This window comes from Crocuta crocuta, unplaced genomic scaffold (genome assembly GCF_008692635.1).
Source record: "Crocuta crocuta isolate KB4526 unplaced genomic scaffold, BGI_CrCroc_1.0 scaffold650, whole genome shotgun sequence".
NCBI lineage: Eukaryota > Metazoa > Chordata > Mammalia > Carnivora > Hyaenidae > Crocuta > Crocuta crocuta.
This window is the reverse complement of record NW_027532882.1, coordinates 924,739-945,995: the sequence shown is the minus strand read 5'-3', so window position 1 is coordinate 945,995 and position 21,257 is coordinate 924,739. Positions and strand designations below refer to the sequence as shown.

Genomic DNA, 21,257 nt, shown 5'->3' with positions numbered 1-21,257 from the left:
ATTCTTAGAGAGAGAGAATGCACGCCAGTGGGGGAGAGAGAGAGAGAGAGAGAGAGAGAGAGACAGGGAGGGAGAGAGAAGAGAGAGAATCCCAAGCCGACTCCACACTGTCAGCACAGGGCCCGACACGGGGCTCGAACATGTGAACCGTGAGATCGCAACCTGAGCCGAAAGCAAGAGCTGGACGTTTAACTGACTGAGCCACCCAGGCGCCCCAGACAATAGAATGTTATTCAGACTTAAAAAGGAATAAAATTCTGATACATGCTAGAATACGGAGACACTTGAAAACATTACGCTAAGTGAGATAAACCAGACATGAAAAGGACAAATATTGTACGATTCCACTTACTTGAGGTCCCTAGACTTGGCAAATTCATAGACAGGCAGCGGATTAGAAGTTACCAGGTACCTTCGTGCCACTGAGCTGCACACTTAAAAATGGTCACAATGGCAAATTTTATGTCATGTCTACTTTACCACAATAAGAAGGAAGAAGGGATAAAAACCGCAGAGAGCTCTCAGTGGGCGAGATCAGCAAGAAAAGTCAACTCCGCAAAGCCCCTCTTTTCAGGTACTTTCAGTTTTGAATTGGAAGCTTCCCGACACCAGGCATTAGCAGGGACCTCCCTCTCCTCCCTCACCTGGTAAGGACTGGCCCTGCCTGACCAAATGGTCCAGAGTTAGGGCTGCAAGACTGAGCAAACAAAATTACAGGACACCCAGTTAGATTCGAATGTCATTTTTTTTTTTTAAATATCTGAGAGAGAGAGAGACACACACACACAGCATGAACAGGGGAGGGTCAGAGAGATAGGGAGACACAGAATCCAAAGCAGGCTCCAGGTTCTGAGCTAGCTGCCAGCACAGAGCCCAGCGTGGGGCTCGAACCCACGAACTGTGAGATCATGACCCAAGCCGAAGTCAGACGCTTAACCGACTGAGCCACCCAGGCGCCCCTAGATTTGAATGTCAAATATTGCAATGCTTTGGAAATACTTATCCTAAAAAAATACTTGAGGTTTATCTGAAATTCAAATATAACTGAGTGCCCTGTATACTATCCTTGAGGACTTTTTTTTAATCACATCTATTAACATCACCGTCAATCTTTTTATTTATTTACTTGTATTCATTTGTTTATTTTAAAGTAACCTCTATGTCCAACATGGGTCTTGAACTCACAACCCGAAGATCAAGAGTCATGTGCTTTAGTAACTGAGCCAGCCAGGCGCCCTCCTGCGGGACTTGTGCAGAGTCCATGAAGGGGGGCCATGTTCCCTCAGTGGCCCCTTCAGGCCACCAGTTGGGACAGTGTCTCACGGGCTGCCTGAGATCACAGAGATGCCTGGGGCCATGTCTCAGTGTTGGCCTTGCAGGAAGCAATAGAGAGAGGCTCACATATCCACCCACCTACCCACAAAACCCTGTCCGAGGACAGTCCTAAAGGAAGTCTGGACAGCGGCAGTCTGTGCTGTAGATCTGACGGCCCCCAGGAGAGACGTCCTACCTAGCCTTGCAGAGTCGGGAAGGCAGCCTGGAGGGCATGCCCAAGCTGGCTTTTGAAGGATGAATAGGAGTTCGCCAGGCCCGCTGTATGTGGGCTGGGAGAACAGGTTTTCCCAGGGGAGGAAAAGGCAAGTTCCCTGGCTGGGGCTGGGGGGGAATGGCAAATAGAATGATTGGGAAGGGAAGAAGAAAAAAAGGATTAGGGGAAGGAGAGAGAAGCGTAAGAAAGAGCAGAGGGCTTGGATCCAAACAGACCTGAGCTTGACTCCGGCTGTTTGATCCAGGGAGAGTCTTAGCTCCTCCCTGAGCCTCAGTCTCCTGATCTGGGAAGTGGGACAGCAGTGTCCCCTGGTGAAGCTGCTGTGGCCTTGGTGATAATGTGGGCTTCGGTCGGGAGCACTGGTGGCTGGCACATGGTCGTCCGCCTCCGTGTATTTTCCGCATCTCACAGGGCCTGACACAGTGCTGCCTCAATGGCGGGTGGCAGCTTGAGGCTGCAGACGGGGCTGACGCCGGAGCCTTTTGTAATGTGCCCCCTGGGCTTCTACCTGTCTGGGAGGGGAAGCTGTTGGCTTGAGGGCTCGGGTGTTCGAGACCCTCAGGGAGCAGGGCCAGAAATAAGGGACGTGAGCGAGGTGAGTCGTATAAGCACAGGGTCCAATACTGTCGTGATTTAACATTCTGGTCATCTGTTCGTCGTGGATCTCCTGGCATGACTCTTGACTTTTTATTTTTATTTTTTATTATTTTTTAATGTTTATTTTTTGAAACACACACAGAGTGTGATTTGGGGAGGGGCAGAGAGAGAGGGAGATACAGAATCTGAAGCAGGCTCCAGGCTCTGAGCTGTCAGCACAGAGCCCGACGCGGGGCTCGAAGCCACAAACCGTGAGGTCATGACCTGAGCCAAAGTCGGACGCTTAACCGACTGAGCCACCCGGGCGCCCTGACTCTTGCCTTTTAAAAATACATGTATTACACTAACCTGATTTTTCTGGATTCCTGAGTTTGAGGCCCCACCTTTGATTTTGTGCCTGAGGTGAGGTCCTCACTTGCCTCAGCCTAGCCTGGGCCTGGGAGGGACCACTGGGGTCCAATAGACCCAGGAGGAAATGTACCAAGCACCCCAGGGACAAGACCAGGAGCCCCAATGCGGCAGGAAATTCTGCCTTTAGCGCCAAGGATGACTTAGCTCTGGGCCGGGCGATTACGAAGTGCATTTGAAGACCTTAAACAAGGTGTGGGGAGGGGGGCAGGGCAGAGGTTATTACCCCCCTTTATAAGCTTATCAGAGGGAAACCCAGCGAGCAAGGTGAAGTCAGGGCTAGAGGTCCAGACTTCCAGCCCCCTTTTGAGGGGTGAGGCCTTGAAGGCCCAGAATAGATCTCTGGGGGGTGGGGGGCTACCCCCATTCCACTCTACTGGCGGGAGGGGGATGGGCAGGGGCCCCTGGTGCCCTCGGTCAATGCCCTCTTCTCCCACACGGGTCTCCAGGATGATGGTATTCCGGGACAGCTCAGCGACAGCACGGAGGACCTCAGCTTGGACCTGGGGGCCCTGCAGGGCAGCGAGTATCTCCAGGACCTGGGCCTTGGGGCCCTTCCCCACAGCCAGCCTGGGGGGGCCAGGGACAGCGGCCCCCCCAGCGAAGAGGCCGGAGGAGATTCGCCCTTCTCCAGCTCAGCCGGGTCCCAGGGCGGGTCTCGGAGACGCAGCTGGGAGAGGTCTCGGAGCTGCTCGGAGAGCTGGCAGAGGTCAGGCTTCCGTGACACGCCCCCAGGACAGGGCAGGGCCTCACCCCTGCATGGGGGTGGGGTGGGGGGGCGGTATCTGCACTGTCAGAGGCAGCCCTATAGACCCTCTCCTAAGACACACATGCGTGCCCACACACAGCGCCTGGGAGGGCGGACAAGCCCGCGTGCACGTCAAAGAAGCTCGCACAACCCCGAAGTGAAGACGCTATGCTGGCGCGGCGGGTGCACACCCAGTCCCGTGTCCACGCCTGCAGGCTTCCGCACTCGCCTCGCTCCAGCCCATTCAGAAAGGCCTACATGTGTGACTAGCAGCTGGTCACACACATAGGCACAAAGCCACAGATGCACTTGTGATTAAAACGCAGACGTGTCCTTGACTTCACACACAGCAGCAGCCCCGCACAGCGAAGCTGGGGGGGAAGGGGGGGGTTTAACCACCCGCACCTGCCTCCCCAACCCCTCCCAAAGTCACCACAAATGGAAATCCGGTCTGTGTAAAAATGCTGTGTCCTCTATGCAAAGGTGTGGACCCACCTGCAAATTCCCCAACAAGGCTCCCCTGACCTCTCCTCCAACACGGGGAGATTGAACACCTCTCTATATCCTGAGCACTCCCCCCTGCCCTGGGAAGGATCGACCGCAGGGTCCCCTAAGCCCCTGGAAGTGGAGGTGGGGAAACAGCCAGGTGGAGGAGACACAGCGAAGCCCTGACTTGCTCACCTCTTCCACCAGGCTCAGCCTCGAGGCGGCGGCTGTGAACGAGGGGGCCTGTCTCCCGCGGACGCTGGCTAGCCTTGCTCTGAACTTGCCCGGAGAAGATCTGCAGGCCTGGACCCAAGAATGTCTGTCTGGGGGTAGGACCCAAGCAGAGCACCCAGGCAAGGTGGGTGTGACCCACAGCCGCCCTGGACAACAACACAGCTGGGGTGGGGGTGGGGGGGCCCGGGGCCAGCGTGACGGGTGGGAAGAAGTTCCTTACCTGCAGCCAGTGGGACTTAACGCGTCACAGCGGGGTTGTTCCCGGGGGAGCCCATAACCAGGGAGTCACTTAGTCCTGAGAGCTCAGCCCAGGCCTGAGGGCTCTTCACTGGGGTGGGGTCCACAGTAGGGGGTCCGTGGTCACAAATCTAACCCGTGATCTGGGAGGCAGAGGGGATGGGACGTCTCTGCATCTTTGCAGCTGGAAGGAAGCCCGCCTGTGACCGGACAGATCTCGTCTCAGGTCTGGGGTTCCAGCCTCAGGGCTGTAGCCTGTGGCTGAGGCATCTTTGCCAAGGACTGTGACCTGGGGAGAAGCCCATGATGGGCTGGCATCCGGAGCTCAGAATTTGGGGGCTCCGGCCCTCAGCTGCTGCTGCTACGGGGATCTATCGCTGTGCCTTGTGGCCAAAGGGCGCCCCCGCCCCTGTGGCTGGAGGATGGGGCTAGGGACCCTCCACCTGGGAAGCTGGCCTGCAGTCTGGCTGCCTCCCTGGCTGATCGAGATGCTAATTGCCCACAGGAATGTGACAGCCCTGAGAAAAGAGTGAGGTCACGGTCGGTTCCCGTGTCCTTTGATGAGATCAGCTCCCTGGAAATCTCTCCGGCTTTGGAGGTGCCCACTGCAGCTGTTCAAGGTAGCCCGGCCTGGGGGGTTCCCTCGTTCTAGCCAACATGGGGAAGGGCTTCTGCTGAAGGGCTCCCTGGATGGGGCCCCAGTTGGGCCTAAGAGGTTGGGAAAAGATTGCTGGCAGAGGGGACTTAGGGGCAGGAACTGGGGCCCAACTCCTCGTGGAGGGGTGGGGCAGAGCGGGCAGAGGCTTCCCACATCTGCCCCTGTCCTTCCTCCGGGCCTCCAGCCAGAGCGGACCCCACCACCGCAACGCCCTTATATCGCCTAGGGCTCTTCTGTCTCTACCTCTGCCCCCTCCTTTATCGCCCTCTTTATCTCTGAATCTCCATCCGAAGAACCTGTGTCTTTCTGCTGTTGGATAGACCTGAAGTCTAAACCCAAAAGTATCACTTTCTTTTTTTTTTTTTAATGTTTATTTTTGAGAGAGAGAGAGAGAGCAGTGGATGGGCAGAGAGAGAGAGGGAGACACAGAATCCAAGCAGGCTCCAGGCTCTGAGCTGTCAGCACAGAGCCTGACATGGGGCTCGAACCCATAAACCGTGAGATCTACCACTTTCTAGTAACTCTCTGAGCCTCTGTGGCTTTCTCTGTCAGAATGGAGCAAGGAACGTATCTCGGCGGGGCTCCCTGGGGGCTCCCTGAGCGCACCTGTGCACAGCACTTACCACACTGTAAACACTCTTGAGACGTGGCAGGGGAGGGGGGTGCACTTCCAACACTGGCTGTCTGCCCCCCTGACGCCTCCCTGCCAGTGGCAAGCCCCCTCTGGACGGCCTCCAGGTCTGCAGGGACGGGTCAGCGGGGGTCCACGCAGGGCCAGCCTGCCCCAGAGCGCACTCACACCTATGCCTCCTGGGGCGGGGACTTCTTCCAGGCTTGGAGCCGCCGGTGCTGGAATGCATGGAAAAGGACCATGTAGAGCCAGATCACGTGTGAGTGTCCGCCTTGTGGTGGGGAGGGGCCCCAGTGGACAGCCAAGGGGCCATGGCTGGCGTCCCTCCCCACCCCCCCACCCATGACCTTGGTCTTCTCTCCCACACCATCCCTCCCCCAGAGGAGAGACCCAGGCCCCTCAGAAAGGTTCTCAATATAGCGTCAGGGGAGGGGCTGGGTCTCACGGGCAGGGACCGCATCAGGACCCGGGGACGGGCCGGCCAATGGCAGCCAGTCTTGGGGGACGTGTCTATAACCTGGGGCAGCCCTGCACGGTTTTTATCCGCATTTCCCCTGCCCCCACCCCAGGCTGATCGTCCAGAAGGTGCTTCAGGAACTGCGGCAGTACCACGGGTGAGTGGGAAGCACGACACGTCCGAGGGACAGGGGAGGGAAGACAGACATGAAGGCCGGTGCGGGGAGAAAGCCCAGGGGGCCAGGTGTGGGAGTGGACAGGCCGGGGTCAAGTGCGGAGAAGACAGGAAGATACAGGAGAAAACCAGGACAGGAGAGGTGTGGGGAGGGACACATGTGGGAAAGGACAGGGGACATGGAGGCGTGGGGGGGTGGGGGGAGCCAGCCCAGAAGCCTCCTTTGCACAAATGAGAAACGAGGCTTCTTTCCCAAGACACTGCCATTTGCTAGAAGGCCTTCCCGACGTGCTAATTTTGTCTGACCAAGAGGTGTTACCACCCTCTGCTGGAAACCAGTCACAGTGACCATGGACAGAGCCCGCAGCGGCAGGGAGGGGGGAGGGGTCTCGGATGTGGATCCAGGGCACAGGAAAGCACCGGAGTTGGGGGGAGAGGCCAGCGATGGGGCATCTGGGGAGGGAGGGGCTGCCGACCCACGTGTCTGTCCCCTCTGATCCTGCAGGGCCCGACAGAGGGCTCGCCTGTCAGTCAGCCCCGGGGAGGCCCACTCCAACCTCACCTGGTTTGAGTTCCTCTCTGAGTAAGTATGTGAGTGGGAGCTTTGGACGGGGGCCTAAAACTGGATTTGCACACGTTTACCAGTGACCCTAAGCTGGTGGCGGGAAGTAGGGCCACCCCCATCCTCTCACTGGAACTGCCAGGGCAATGATGGAGGTGGGGGCCGGGGAGGCTCCTCATACACCTCGGAGGGCAGAGGAAGACTTCCTGGAGGAGGTGACAGCTTGAGTTGGCTTCCAATGGAAGAGTAGAGGTTCACCAACACGTGGAGAGGAGGATGGGGGAAAGAAACGGTGTCAGCGTGCGGCTGGGAAGAGGGAGGGTGAAGGAAGTCAGCAGAGCCCCGATCACTTTTGTGACACTCTTGAGCACAGCTCTCTGGTGACTGGTGAGCACAGACAGCGCTGGAGGGAGAGCAGGGACTGCAGACAGAGGTGTGGAATCTCCCTCCCATGGACAGATTCCTCAGGGGCTGGGTTTGTCTGCTGCTGACTTAATAAATACAGTTGATCCTTGAACAACACTAGTTTGAACTGTATGGGTCCACTTATACGTGGATTTTTTTCAATGAATACAGTACAGGACTATAAATGTATTGTCTCTGCCTTATGACTTTCTTTTTTAAAAATATGTTTATCTTTTTATTATTGAGAGAGAGAGAAAGCTAGTAGGGAAGGGCAGAGATAGGGAGAGAGACAGAGAATCCCATGCAGGCTCCGTGCTGTCAGCACAGCGCTAAACGCAGGGCTCGAACCCACGAACCACAAGATCACGACTTGAACTGAAATCAAGAGTCGGACGCTTAACCGACTGAGCCACCCAGGCGCCCCTCTTCCTTATGATTTTTGTGATAACATTTTCTTTTTTCTAGCTCACCTCATTGTTAGAACACAGTACCTAATACCTATAACATATAAAATATGTGTTAATTGACAGTTTGTGTTATCAGTAGTTAAGTTGTGGGAGAGTCAGAAATTATATACGGGTTTTTGACTGTGCAAGGCTCGGCGCCCCAATCCCTGCGTTATTCAAGGGTCAACTGTATTTATTAAATGAGGGGGTGCCAGTAATCCAGGAGAGGCGTGGCAGTGAACTGGGGCTGGAACGTAAGGGGGAATGAGGGGAGCAGGATTTGAGAGATATCCCCAAGGAAAAATGGGCAGGATTTGTAGGCTGATCAGAAACTGGGGTCGGGGGAGGAGGCAGAAATGGACGGAGCCAAGATTTCCAGCCTGGGCCCGCTGAGGGACCCCAAGTTTGAGACCGTGTCGTAGTTCCCCTCTGTGAACCCAGTACCCCCATCTCCTGGAACTTTGCAACCACCTGTGTTTGTTGAGTGAATAAGTGATTGAGAGGAGGAAGGAGAGAGTTCCGAGACCACAGAAGTGAGACAGGACGAGAGGGCTACGGGGAGACAAATTCCAGGTGGGGTCCAGGAGCGACCTTGGGGCCGGGCTGAAAAAGGCCCTCTGGGCCCACTGCCGCTCCCTGTTCATCTTTTCCATCCCTTAGGAGCGAGGACGGCGCCAGCAAGATTGAGCGGAATGACCGAGGCACAAGGGTGAAGCGTAGACTGAGCTCCCTCCGCTGTCGAGTCACCAGACAGAAGGAGAAGGTGGGGGGGGGGGCGTGGACCAGGGTAAGGGGGGGCACCCCGTCTACCTTCTCCACTTTGTCATGTCGCCCCTGACCCTAGAGCCCTGTGATGCCAGGGAGGTCTGAATGCGCAGGGCGTTCTGAGGTTCGTTTCTGCCCCCCCGCAGGGGAAGAGCCCGGCACAACCAAAGGACAAGGCTCAGGATGCCAGAGAGAGGAAGGAATGCATCAACGGGCACCAGCTGGCGCAAGGAACCTTCCTCAGCCACCCCAGCTGCCCCCTGTGCGGCAAACCCTTCCTGAGCTCTGGTAAGTCCGGTGGCCCTGCCCGGCCCTCCGATGGCAGCCACTCCGTCTCCTTTGCTGCCTCTAAATCTCTCTTCATGGCCTCTTTGCTGGTTGCTTTCTCACCCCACTTCACCCCTGCCAAGCACAGGCTGACCCAGCTCCCTGGAGAGCGCCAGGTCCCTAAGGGCAGGGGCCATGTGGTTACCTCGACTTTTGTCATTGCAAAACTCCTTTCGCAGAATTCTAACTCCGGCAGTGTGTTAGCTAGGGCTGCCTGACAAAATACCACAATCTGGAATGTTTGAACAAACAGAATTGTACAGCGGACCCTTGAACAACGTGAGGGTTAGGGACGCTCACCACTCCTCCCCATCCCCACTCTGCGGAGTCGACAATCTACGTACAACTCTTAGCACTATTTTGGCACAACAGACTACCCCTCCAGAGGGGGTGAGTAGCCCCTTTTTTCCCCTGGACTTTTAACTTAATTTAATTTTACTATTATTTTTTTATGTTTGTTTATTTTTGAGAGAGACAGGGAGTGTGTGCAAATAGGGGGGGATCAGAGAGAGAGGGGGACAGAGGATCCACAGAGGGCTCCGCACTAACAGCACAGAGCCCAATGCAGGGCTCGAACTCGCAAACCTCAAGATCATGACCTGAGCCTAAGTCCAACGCTCAACTGACTGAGCACCCAGGTGCCTCTGGACTTTTAATTTAATTTTATTTTATTTTATTTCTTTATTTTTTTAATGTTTCATTTATTTCTGAGAGAGAGAGAGAGAGACAGCGTGAGCAGGAGAGGGTCAGGGAGAGAGGGAGACACAGAATCTGAAACAGGCTCCAGGCTCTGAGCTGGCTGTCAGCACAGAGCCCAACGTGGGGATCGAACCCACGAACTGTGAGATCGTGACCTGAGCCGAAGTCGGACCCTCAACTGACTGAGCCACCCAGGCGCCCCGGTGCAGTATTACTAATCAAATTAGAGTTTCCTCAGATTTCACCACATTTCTTCTTCCACTCAGGCTCTCTCTGAAACAGAATAGTGTTGTATTTTTAATCATCCTGTCTCCCTAGTTTCTCTGGTCTGTGAAGTTTTCTCAGTCTTTTCCGTATTGCTCATGACCTTCACAGTCTTGAAGCATCAGCCAGGTGTCTAGTACAATGTCCCCCACCGGGTGTGTCCAATGTTGCCTCATAATTAGATCGGGTTATAGGCTTGGGAACCTTCTTGTCTCCTCATATCAGGGAGTAAGTGCTATCAACATAACATGCCTGTGGGTGTTAACCTTCATCTCCTGCTTAAGGTAACATCTATCAGGTTACTATTTTCTTCCCTTTCCCTACTCTGTTCTTTGGAAGCAAGTAACTGAATCTAGCGTGGTGCTCTCAGGGTGGTGGGAATCAAGGTCCACCTCCAGAGACAATTTTCAGGACAGATTTTAGAGGTCACGAAAGATTCGAGTTTGTGTAAAAGAAAATACATGGGGTGCCCTTAGCATGGCATCTGGTACACATGGCCAAGCGTAGCATCCGTCATCATCCTCTGTTGTTGAGTTAAAGCTAGCGTCAAAACCACAGACCCCCAACCATAGCCCCCCATGCTTGCGTCAGGAGGTCTGGGGGGCCAGAAGAGCTGTGGCTCGGTCCCAGCAGGCTGAGATACCTCCCAGGTTTAACTAGCCATAAACCTACCTACCCCTGGAGGCATTCAAAGCCAGAGGTGACTATCTGTCCCTTAGAGGAAAGGGCCCCACAGTAAGTTCAACAGGACAGGGAATGAATGAGTCACTCCAGGTAATTACAGAAGGCGGGTCTCCAGTGGTAAAGCTGAGATGCGTTCCCAGGGACCAGCCCCACTGACAGAACACCATTCCAGACAGTCTTGTTAATGGCCTTGACCTCTGAAGTTCCTCATGATCTGACCCTTGCCTACCTCTCCGCTTTTCCCTTCCACTGCTCAGCCATGCTGCAGTCTCGTGGCTGCCCATGTACATCACTGCACCTTCCTCATTCAGCACTGTTCCTGGAACTCCCTCGGCCACATAACTCTTACTCATCCTTTAACACAAAGCCAGGGCCACTTCCCCCGGGAAGCCTGGATTGTGGATTAGGCGACTGTATCAGTGTCTGAGTGTCTCTTAGGGCTGTTGCTATTAGCCGAGAGGACACTGGCAATATCTAGAGGCATTTTTTTGTCATCAGGACTGGGGTGCTACTTGCATCTAGTGGATACAGGCCAGGGGTGCTGTTCAACATCCTCCAATACATAGAACACCCCCCACCCACCAACAACAGAGAACCATCCAGCCCCAATTGTCAATAGTACCAAGACTGAGAAACACTGCCATAGACCTACGTTCCCTACATCTCCCTAGCTCTTAGCAGAATCCCTGGCCCGTGATAAGGACTTAATAAATGCAGAGTGGCTGAACAGATACAAGAAAGATAAGAGATACCTCTCCCTGCTGCCAGGCTCCTTGAGAAACTTGGTGTCTGCATTGAGGAGAGCATTGTGTCACTCTGAAGGTTTCTATATCCAAGGTAGCTATAGAAATAAGGATCCTGCCACTTTTCCTGCTTAAAATCTTCAATGGCTCCCCACTGCCTTTGGAATAAAGTCCCAAAGTCATAGGAGCTCAGAGAGTGAATATTTACCCATCTATTGAGACCTCAAAAGTACCTGTGTCAGGGCTTCTGACCTCTGAGGAAGCCCATCCTTGCACTTCTAGAACCTCCCATTCCTTGGATGTGCTCCCTCTTTGGTCAGTGAAGCAATGGACTTCACTGAAGGCAGGTCGCTTGGGGACTCTGCCACCCTGTTTCTGAACGGAGGGCTCTTGACCACAGATTGTGGGTGTTTTGAAGTGGGTTTGGCTTGGAAAGATCTCGGCTTGTTTGGCCAGCTTGAACCTTGGTTGAAAGAGGTGCTTGGCTCCTCTCCTGGTTACTGACCCGCTGCGGCACGAGGGGTGGACCTGGTGAGGGGTGGGACAGACTCAGAATTCAGTTGCCTGATGCTGCCTGAGGGGGTGCAGGCCCTGGGGGAGGGGAGGCATCTGGCATGTCTTCGGGTGTCTAAGAACATCTGTGTGTGTTGCGGGGGGACGTATGGCATGTATTTTAGACTCTGGACACCTGTTTGGGGGTATCTGACAGCATCTGTATCAGAGGTATCTGGTATGTGTTTGGAGGGAGTATCCAAAACTTTCTGAGTAAGGTCTTTGACACATTTCTATCTGGGGGTGTCTGATGGCTCCTGGGTGAAGAGGTCTGGTACTTTTGGGTATTTGGCATGTTTTTCAGTTTCTAAATAGTTTGGGGGTAACTAACAAATCTAGGTGGGGTTGAAGCCTTAGATGGAACTACCGATGGAAGCCTTAGAAGAAATCTATTTTGGGTACCCGAAAGCATTTTTTGAGTATCCGATGGCACCTGCCTGGGTGTCTAATAGGAGTTTTGGGTATCTGGACGGACCCATGTAGGGGTGTCTGGAACGACCTGAGAGCCATATGGCTCATTTTTCCCAGACTTGCCCAGCAGCTTCCTGGAATCTAGCTGCTCCTTCTTCGCAGGTGACAGGCCNGTCCGGCCCCGGGGGCGGCCTGGGGTGCGGGACCCCCGGGGCTGCCTCAGCCTTGGCTGGGGACCCCCTGGAGTCCTCCAAACTGGCGGGCCGGTCCTGCAGTTCGCGCGGCCCCGTCGGTGCATGTGGGCTCTGGCTGGCGAATGCAGAGGTGCAGACGATGTCCGCTGGCCCCGGCTGAGCTCCAGCCGTCGGGCGGTGCAGCCTCCCCCCGGCTCAGGATGGGAGCCCTCCGGGCTCCAGGGTCTGGAGCGCTGGCGGCAGAACCGGGAAAATAGCGATTAGCGTAAACGGTGACCAGCGCCGTGGTGCTTCCGGCCTCTGTGCACAACTCCCTCCCTGGAGTGGACGCCCTCACAGCTAGAGAGCGTCTGGGCAACAAAACTATACCTAGAATATGTGCTTTAAATTTTTCTCCAGTTCCTTATGGAAGAATTTAGATGTTGCGGTGCCACTTTCATTGCAGGGATGAATGAGAGGCCCTTGATCTTTGCATGGTGTGTGGTAGTAACCGTCCCTCCGATCTTTTTCACCTGTTGCTCTGTTGCGGTGAAAGCCTTAGAAGAGATGGCTGGCGTGGAATGTAAAAAGTTTTCTTGGGGAGGGAAAAGTTTTACTTGGAAGTGAAGGACACAGCTCTTCCCCCTTCGCCTCATCTGGGGAGAGTGGAACTCCAGCCAAAACCCTTAAAGGTCCTTTTTCTTCTTGTCTACTAGAAAGAGAGAGAGTTCAGGACGGCGTGAAAAGCCCCATGGCCTGGGGCGATTTGGAGATGATTTTACTGGTGATACATTGCAGTATCTGGGTGATGGTCAACCCTGAAATGCTGGAGTGTCAAATCAGATCCGGGCTGTGTTCTCAGGGCCACCACGTTAGCCATGGAACCTTGCTAAGCCTCAGTCTCCCCATCTTTAAAATGGGAATAAGGATTGTTTAGAGATTCGTCAGGATGGTATGTGTAAAGTGCATAGCAGAGTGCCTGGCTTATAGTGAATGCTCAGTAAATGTTCTATATGCTGATTATGTGCATGCCCCCAGACCTGTGTTTTTAGGTTGGCATTGCAAATCATAAAGTGTCTGGAAAACGTGAGCATCTCGGTTGTTATTTTGACGTCAGAGTGTACACTTGATCAGTAGTTTGCTGTTCTGTGGGTCAAACCGTTTGGAGAAAAAGGTTGTTCTTAAAGCAAGTAAGAGCATAAAAGGCATAATAAAGTCGGTTCTTGTAAACATAATTTGTTTTGGGGGTTGTATAGCTTATTTCATTTTTAAATGGCATGCGTAGAGAAATGGAAAAAGCGATTCTTTGATTCTTTCCTTTATTTCTCTCTCTCTCCCTCTCTTTCCCTAAATTGACTTGAGAACATGCCCTCAGCTTTGAAGGCTAAGGTGGCGTGTCCATTGTTTCTGGCGTAAGCTGTGTTATAATTTTCATTCTTGTCACACAGTAGCAATTACCGCTGGCTGCAGGGCCATTACCTTTGTCACCAGCCCCTCGGACTAGGGCTGTGGTCACCAGCTGTGCCTCCCTGGGTGTTTACCTTCCACATGTTTAGCATATTTCTGATCCTTGTGTCAAGGTCTTTCTTCCTCATTCATCCTAGGTCCTGTTTCCATTTCTTCTGATTCCGCCCAAGACTTTGAAAACCTTCTCATCTCCGCTGTCTCAAGTAATTTAAAACCCAGAGACCTTTATGAAGTCCAAACAGTTTGTTTCTTTGTTATTTATTGGTTGAGTTTTACTCTTCCCCTGAAAGCGGTGGTGGGGAGCTGCCTGCCTGCGTGTTTTGAAAACCCTTTCTCCAGGTGCAAAACAATTCCGGTCACAGCTCTGCAGCTGCCCGTAGGAATTTTCTGGAGGAGGAATGTGACTGTTGGGGGAGGGGGCAAACTGATTAAAATAATGTCCTCAGTGAAGGGCCCCCCCACTGCTGTGCTTGGGGTGTGTTGTTAAAATTGCCCTTGAGTGTAAAATTCAACTTGCTTGTTTCTCGGCTTCTGTCCTTAGTTTTCAAGGGAGTATAAAGTTGTGGTTGGTTGTGTTCAAAGTAGCAAATACACCAGCTGATTTACATCACATCTTGAAAAAAATATTCTAAAGATTTAACATACCCTGTGTGGTTTACATTTTAAACTCGTATCACTCTCTCTTTTAGAAAAAAATTTTAATGTTTATTCTTTGAGAGAGTGAGAGCACCAGCAGGGGAGGGGCAGAGAGGGAGACAGAATCCAAAGCAGGCTCCAGGCTTGGAGCTGTCAGCACAGAGCCTGCTGCGGGGCTGGAACTCACGAACTGTGAAGTCATGACCTGAGCCAAAGTTGGACGCTTAACCGACTTGAGCCACCCAGACGCCCCCCCCCCTTTTTTTCTTAATAATACAGCTTTATTGGAATAGAATTCATCTACCATAAAATTCACCGTTTTAAAATGTGCTATTTAGTGCGGTTTTTTGTTTTTTTTTAGTTTATTTATTTTGATAGAGAAAGAGAGAGCACATGGGGGAAGGGCAGGGAGAGAGAGAATCCCAAGCAGGCTCCACACCATCAGCTTGGAGCCCTTTGTGGGGCTCAAACTTATGAACCTTGAGATCATGAGTCAGATGCTCAACCAACTGAGCCACCCTGGGGCCCTTGTTTTGTTTTGTTTTTTGTTTGTTTTTGTTCAGTTTTGAGAGAGAGAGAGAGAGAGAGAGAGAGAGAAAGCACTTGTGCGGGAGGGGCAGAGAGAGAGAGGGAGACAGAGAATTCCAAGCAGGTTCTGCGCTGACAGCACAGAGCTTGACACAGGGCTCGAACTCCAGAACTGTCAGATCATGACCTGAGCGGAAAGTTGGGTGCTTAACTGACTGAGCCACTCAGGCGCCCCCTTCAGTGATTCTTAATACTTTCCCAGAGTTATACAACTGCCACCACTATCTAATTCAGAACATTTTACCATCTGCTTACTCTTGTGGGTAAGTTTCAGGAGGAGAGAAAGGCAAAAGAAAGAGGTGGCCCCCACAGGTGCTCTGTGGCTCCTTTGCAGCACGGGACAGAGGGAAGGAAGGACCATGTCGAATCACTTGGCTGAAATGCAGCGTGTTCTGTGCATGAGGACAGTTAGGCACTGTTTATGGATACCTCTTAATTTGCCAAGATTACTTTGCAGAGCAAAAGCAAATTTAGAAAGAATAATAAATGGTGACGTCGTCCATAGCAAGGGTCAGCGTGCTCGCCAGTGACCTCACATGACCAGACATATTGTAGAGCTAAAACCTGTGGCGGACCGGTGGGGACCCGTGGGGACCGGTGGGCTACGAAGCCGGGAGCGAGGCAGCTCTTGGGTGCTTGTAATCCCAGGATGTAGTCATCGATGGTCCTTGTGATCTTTGCACTGGCCACTTGGAGGCTTCTCATCAAAGAAATTAAAGAGTGATGGGGAGATGGAAAAATTGAGACCCTCCTCTATACTGCCGGTGGGGCTGTAGAATGGGGCAGCCACTGTGGGAAAACCGTCTGGCGATTCCTCCAGAAGTTAAACTTGGACAGTGTTTGGTGACAGTGTGGTCTACCGTATGATCTTGCAATTCCACCCCTAGGTCTGTGCCTAAGGGAGATGGATGTATAGGCCCGCACAGAACTGGTGCACACACTCACAGGAATCGTATTCACAACAGCCGACCCAAATGTCCATCCGATGAATGGAAAAGTGAAATGTGACCCATCCACACGGTGGAATATTTGTCACCAATAAAAAAAGATGTGACAACATGGGTGAGCCTTGCAAATGGCACGCCGAATGAGAGAAGCCAGTCCCAAAAGGCTGTGTATCTTCTGGTTCCATTTATGTGAAATATCCAGAATGGGAAAATCCAGAGAGACCAAAAGTAGAGGAATGCTTGCCAGGGCCCGGAAGGAGTGGTGTGGGGAGTGACAGCTGAGGGGCGCGGGGTTTCTTTTGGGGATGATGAAAACGTTCTAGAACCGTGGTGATAGACACACGATACTGAATATACTAGAAGCCATCCAGTCGTACGCTGTAAAAGGGTGAGTTGTATACTACGTGAACTCCATCTCAGTAAAGCTGTGGACTAGGAGAAAAAGGCAAAGCCGCAGGATAAGAGCTAGCAGCGCCGTGGACATGGTCATGGGACAGAATCGGAAGGAGAGGTTTGAGCCTCGGTGGCTGGAAATCCAAGGGGGAAAGATAAGAAAATCCTAAAAACAAAGGGAACAGCTGTCCGACATAAATGGCTTGGGTTGGATTATTGACACTGATAGATTCTTGTTTTCCTAAAGTTGATTACAGATCGGTCCCTACCACTTAGGAGACGGTCACCAAGCCCCGTGGGCCATCCATTGTGACAAGGGTTGGTTGAGGCAGAGCTGCGGGGTCAGAACGGGCAGGAGAGCCCTCTCCTGAGGGGTGGTGGTTAGGCCGAGACTCACAGAGTGGGACCGGCATGTGTGAAAGTCAGAGTAGGGAAAGACGTGCTGTTCGTCAGGTAGCCAGGGAGCGCTGAGACGGGCATTTTACAGGCTGGGGTGTTACCCTGGTGGACTTTATGGCCCTTACTGTCAGTGGGTGGAGGCTGGCTTGGAAGAGGCCGAGGCTGGAGATAGAGAGGCACGTTGGGAAATGACCTTGGCCTAAACAGGGACCGTGGGGAAGAGGTCAGACATGGATCTGTTCCAAGGTGGGTGTGTCAGGGCTTCAGTGACAGTGTGGGAGTGTGATGTGGGTGACCAGGCAGACCTCGGGCCCTGAGGCCATCAACTAGGAGAACTCTTCCGCAGCAGGGGCACCCGAGGCTTGTAGGGCTGTTAGGGTGACCAGTTTGGACCAATCTCAAGTTTATTTTGCGCTGGAGAGGGGGAAGCTGTGTTCCCTGCCCTCCAATCAGAGTCTCTCCCCCGCCACATCCACCCCATCCCAAGGCTTCCAGGGTCTGAGAGCCATGGTCTGGTCAGTGTGCTTGTGTCACCAGAGGCGGAGGCCCTGGGAGTTCTGGGGCTTTGCTGTGCCCTCGGAGCAGGAATCAGCCAGCCCCGTCCTCCCCAGAGCACCTTCCGCATGGAGACTTGTGGCCTGGGAGCCAGAGGGCCGCATGCGTCTCTCCTCTGTTGTGATTTGTAGCCGCGCTCTTCCCGCACGCCGGTGTCCCGGAAACATCCTAGGTGTGGTAGGCAGCAGGGGGTCCCCCGAGATGCTTGCATCCTGACCCCCGAGAATCGCAAATACGTGACCTTCTGTGGCAAAAGGAACTCCACAGGTGTGACCCAGGACCTGGAGATGGAGGATGAGCCTGGGTTTTCCAGGTGAGCCCAGGGGCAGCAGAAGGGTCCTCAGGAGAGGGAGGCAGGCAGGAGGGTCCAGAGGGTCTGAGGTCAGAGAGGGGTTGGAAGGGGCTCGCTGCTGCCTTCAAAGATGGAAGAGGGGCAGGAAGCCAGGTCCACAGGTGCCGCTAGAAGCCTCCAGAAGGTGGCCACCCTCCAACCCAGCTCGGCCTTCTGCCCTCCAGCACCCTCAGGGAATAGTTTGTGCTGTTTTCAGCCGCCTCCTGGAACTTTGTCCCAGCAGCCATCGGGAACTCCTACACCCAGTGTTCATCTGCATTGCTCGAAAGCCCAAACTTGTCATTTGACTTGGGACCCGCCCCCAGCCCTTTCCAGCACTTCCTTCTACTGTGGAAGTTTCTAGCACTCGGGGCTTTCTCAGGGCTCTGCGGGCCTCCAGCAGGCCACTCGTGTCCGCTCATGCACACACACATGTGAGCACTGTGAGCAGCAGGGCGGCAGCAGGGAGCTCAAGTCTACTTCCGGGTCTCAGAGATGCTCTGTGAACACTCCCATCCTCAGTTTCCCCGCCTGTAAACCTAGCAGCGTAACGGCACGCCTCAGCCCGTGGGCTTGGAACTGCTCGCGGAGGGCCCAGCGGGTGCGGGCGCGAGTGTGTTCATCCGTTCGTTTGGCGCCTGCTGTGTACCAGGTTCTGGAATGGCAGAGCAAACACAACTTAGCTCTTGGCTTCTTCTTTTTCTTCGTTTTAATCTTAAAAATATACTTCATTAACAGCGTGCATAAAATATGCATTTAAAAAATGGAGCGCAGCCACCACAGCCGGCTCTGGAAGTTTGAGGATTAATTATCAGTCACATCTCATAAATGAGTACTTTTACTATTGTCATTAGCTCCACCCGGCTTATTAGCAGGAAGCTAAAACCTTCCTTTTGGTGTCTCTCCCTCTTCTAGAATGTTCCCAAAGCTCTGATCCCAGGGGAAGGCCCTGCTTGCTGGGCCCTGCTGCTGTCCGCAGTTGTCCATTCTGCTGCTGCTTTTGAAAATGGGGATGTTGTAATTCGCATATCATAACATACATCCCTTTAGTGCGTATGATTCAGTGGTTTTCAGTATATTTATAGAATTGTGCAGCCATCACCACTCATCACCCCAAACATTCTCATCACCCTGAAAGGAAATCAAGTACCTATTAGCTGTCACTCTGCGTTTCCCGTTCCCAAGCCTCTGGTGACCTTGACTCTACTTCCTCTCTCTAGATTTGCCTGTTCTGGACATTTCATATGTAAACGTTTTTTGGTTTGGGTTTTTTTTCCTTTTCTTTTAATGTTTATTTATTTATTTTTTTTTAATATGAGAATTTATTTCTAGGAGAGAGAGAGAGAGACAGCGCGAGCAGGGGAGGGTCAGAGAGAGAGGGAGACACAGACTCCAAAATAGGCTCCAGGCTCTGAGCTGGCAGTCAGCACAGAGCCCGACGCGGGGCTCGAACCCACGAACCGCGAGATCATGACCTGAGCTGAAGTCGGACGCTCAACCAACTGAGCCACTCAGGCTCTCCCTCCGTTGTTGTATTTTGCAGGAAGCTGTTTCCCCAGCTCACTAAGGGGTCATGATCCTCAGTGTGAGAACACTGCCTTAAGATCCCAGGGTGTACGGTAGAAAAGTGTTCAGGAAAGGATGTAGCACTTGGCGGTACAATTAAGAGCTGTGACTTTTTTTTTTTTAATTTTTTTTATTTATTTCTAGGAGAGAGAGAGAGACAGCGTGAGCAGGGGAGGGTCAGAGANTTACAGATTGAAACAGGCTCCAGGCTCTGAGCTGGCAGTCAGCACAGAGCCCGACGCGGGACTCGAACCCACGAACCGCGAGGTCGTGACCCAAGCGAAAGTCGGACGCTTAACCGACTAAGCCACCCAGGCGCCCCAAGAGCTGTGACTTTTGAGAACTGTACTAGTTCCTCAGGACCTCTGTGACAGATTGCTACAACCTAAGTAGCTTAAAATAACAGAAATTTATTCTGTCACAGTTCTGGAGGCTAAAACTCTGAGGTCAAGGTGTCTGCAAGGCCGCACGCCCCTCGAAGGCTCTAGGGGAGGGTCCTAGAAGGCTGCATCACACCAGGCTCTGCCTTTATGTTCACTTGGCCTTCACCCCTGTGTGTGTTTCTGTGTCTGTGTGTCCCTCTGCAGCCAAATCTCCCTGTGCCTTGTACAGACTGCAGCCACTGGATCCAGGGTCCACCCTTAATCCAGGCTGATGCCATCTTGAGACCCTTAAGTTAGTTACATCTGTAAAGACCCTCTTTTCAAAGGAGGCCACATTTTGTGAGGTTCTGGGTGGCCATGAAGTCTGAGGGCACCATATCCACCCCACCGCAGGAGCCTTCTATTTCTAGCGTCATCAGTGAGAGCACGTTTACATGCTACAGGAACTCATTTCTTAGATTCTTGCCAACACAGTAACTTCCAGATATTTTAAAGTGAAAAATAAGCATTGGACTTCGGCCCACTCTTGGGAGCCCAGTCAGCGAAGAGAGGAAATCGGAGCTCTCAAGAAGAGCTAGTTCCCTGCTTCAGTCTTCTGTGAATATCATTTGCTCTGCAGTATAAACAGGTGCCTGATACTACAGTATGTTCACTGTTTGCTTGTGTGCCTGCCTCCATATACTCTCGTCTTTCCCCATAAGTTCAAAAACCACCTTCACCCAATACAAAACTCATGTCAATTTGGAGAGGAAAAAACAGTTCCATCTGCCTGGCCCTGCACCTAGCTTACATAAGTATGTGAAACTGTTTTCTTCCTGACCTTGAGACACGAAATACATTAAAATATATTCAGGCTCACACTGTTGCAGCACTAAAAGGAATACTAATGAAGGTCTTTGCAAGGGTCTGGAATTTTCCTAATATAGGAGCCGGTTGCTGACTTAACGTTAATGGTTCTAGCCGGTGCTCTCAGCAGTATGGAGATCTTGAGATGCTCAGGGACCAACCTCGTACCTGTTTGCTGCCAGCATAGGCTACTTCAGGACTCTGGAATTCAGTAATGACTTCACACAGTTAATCCACTTCACTGCGTCCTTTATTCCATCCCCTTCTGTGTGTCAGGGATTAAAAATGGGTGCTTCTCATGCCACATGAGTGAGCCCTGCTGGGTTTGTTGGAATAGGCCCTGCCTTCCAGAACAATCCAAGCAGATAAGGTAGACCAGCAGACTTTTCCTGTAAAGAGCCCAGTAGTAAACATATTTGACTTTGCAGACCACACAGCCTCTGTTGCGGCTGCTCCCGCAGGGAGCCCCAGACAGCAGGGAGACGAGTGGGCATGGCTATGCTCCGATAAAGCTTTATTAACAAAAAATAGGTGGTTGGCCCTCAGGCTGAAGTTGGCCCACTGCTGCAGAAGACTGGTGATTTTTACCATTCTGGTTCCAGGGCTAGGGCTCTGCTTTGTAAATTTGGTGAGGGACACAGGTGAAGGGGACACATCTTCTCAGATGCCACTTTGCACTGGGCACTCCTTCTGGCCGTCTTTCTGAGCCTCAGCACCCCTGACACCATTTCTACCCTTGAACAATTCCCCAGGCCACTGAAAGCAAACAGGTTTTTTCTGGCATTGTGTTTGCATGTTTTTCTTTCCTGCCTTCCGCCTTTAACAGAATGCTTTTTATCTGGTGAAAGAGAAACCCACTGGGCTCGGTCAAGTGTTTGATTTCCTCTGCCCTCCTTAGAGCCACCTCTGCTAACATTTGTTGTTTTGTTTTTTTTT

At 52.6% G+C, this 21,257-nt stretch overlaps 1 protein-coding gene across 1 annotated transcript in view; it reads left to right on the top strand.

Moving 5' to 3' along the window:
- ARHGEF18 (Rho/Rac guanine nucleotide exchange factor 18) overlaps positions 1-21,257 on the top strand; it is an 82,440-nt gene that overhangs the window by 16,147 nt on the left and 45,036 nt on the right. Inside the window, exons 3-10 of the mRNA XM_077745720.1 lie at positions 3,004-3,263; positions 3,996-4,146; positions 4,765-4,879; positions 5,750-5,807; positions 6,118-6,162; positions 6,685-6,762; positions 8,253-8,355; positions 8,504-8,645. Of these exons, the coding sequence (XP_077601846.1) occupies positions 3,004-3,263; positions 3,996-4,146; positions 4,765-4,879; positions 5,750-5,807; positions 6,118-6,162; positions 6,685-6,762; positions 8,253-8,355; positions 8,504-8,645 (952 nt within the window). The remainder of the gene's footprint in view (positions 1-3,003; positions 3,264-3,995; positions 4,147-4,764; positions 4,880-5,749; positions 5,808-6,117; positions 6,163-6,684; positions 6,763-8,252; positions 8,356-8,503; positions 8,646-21,257) is intronic.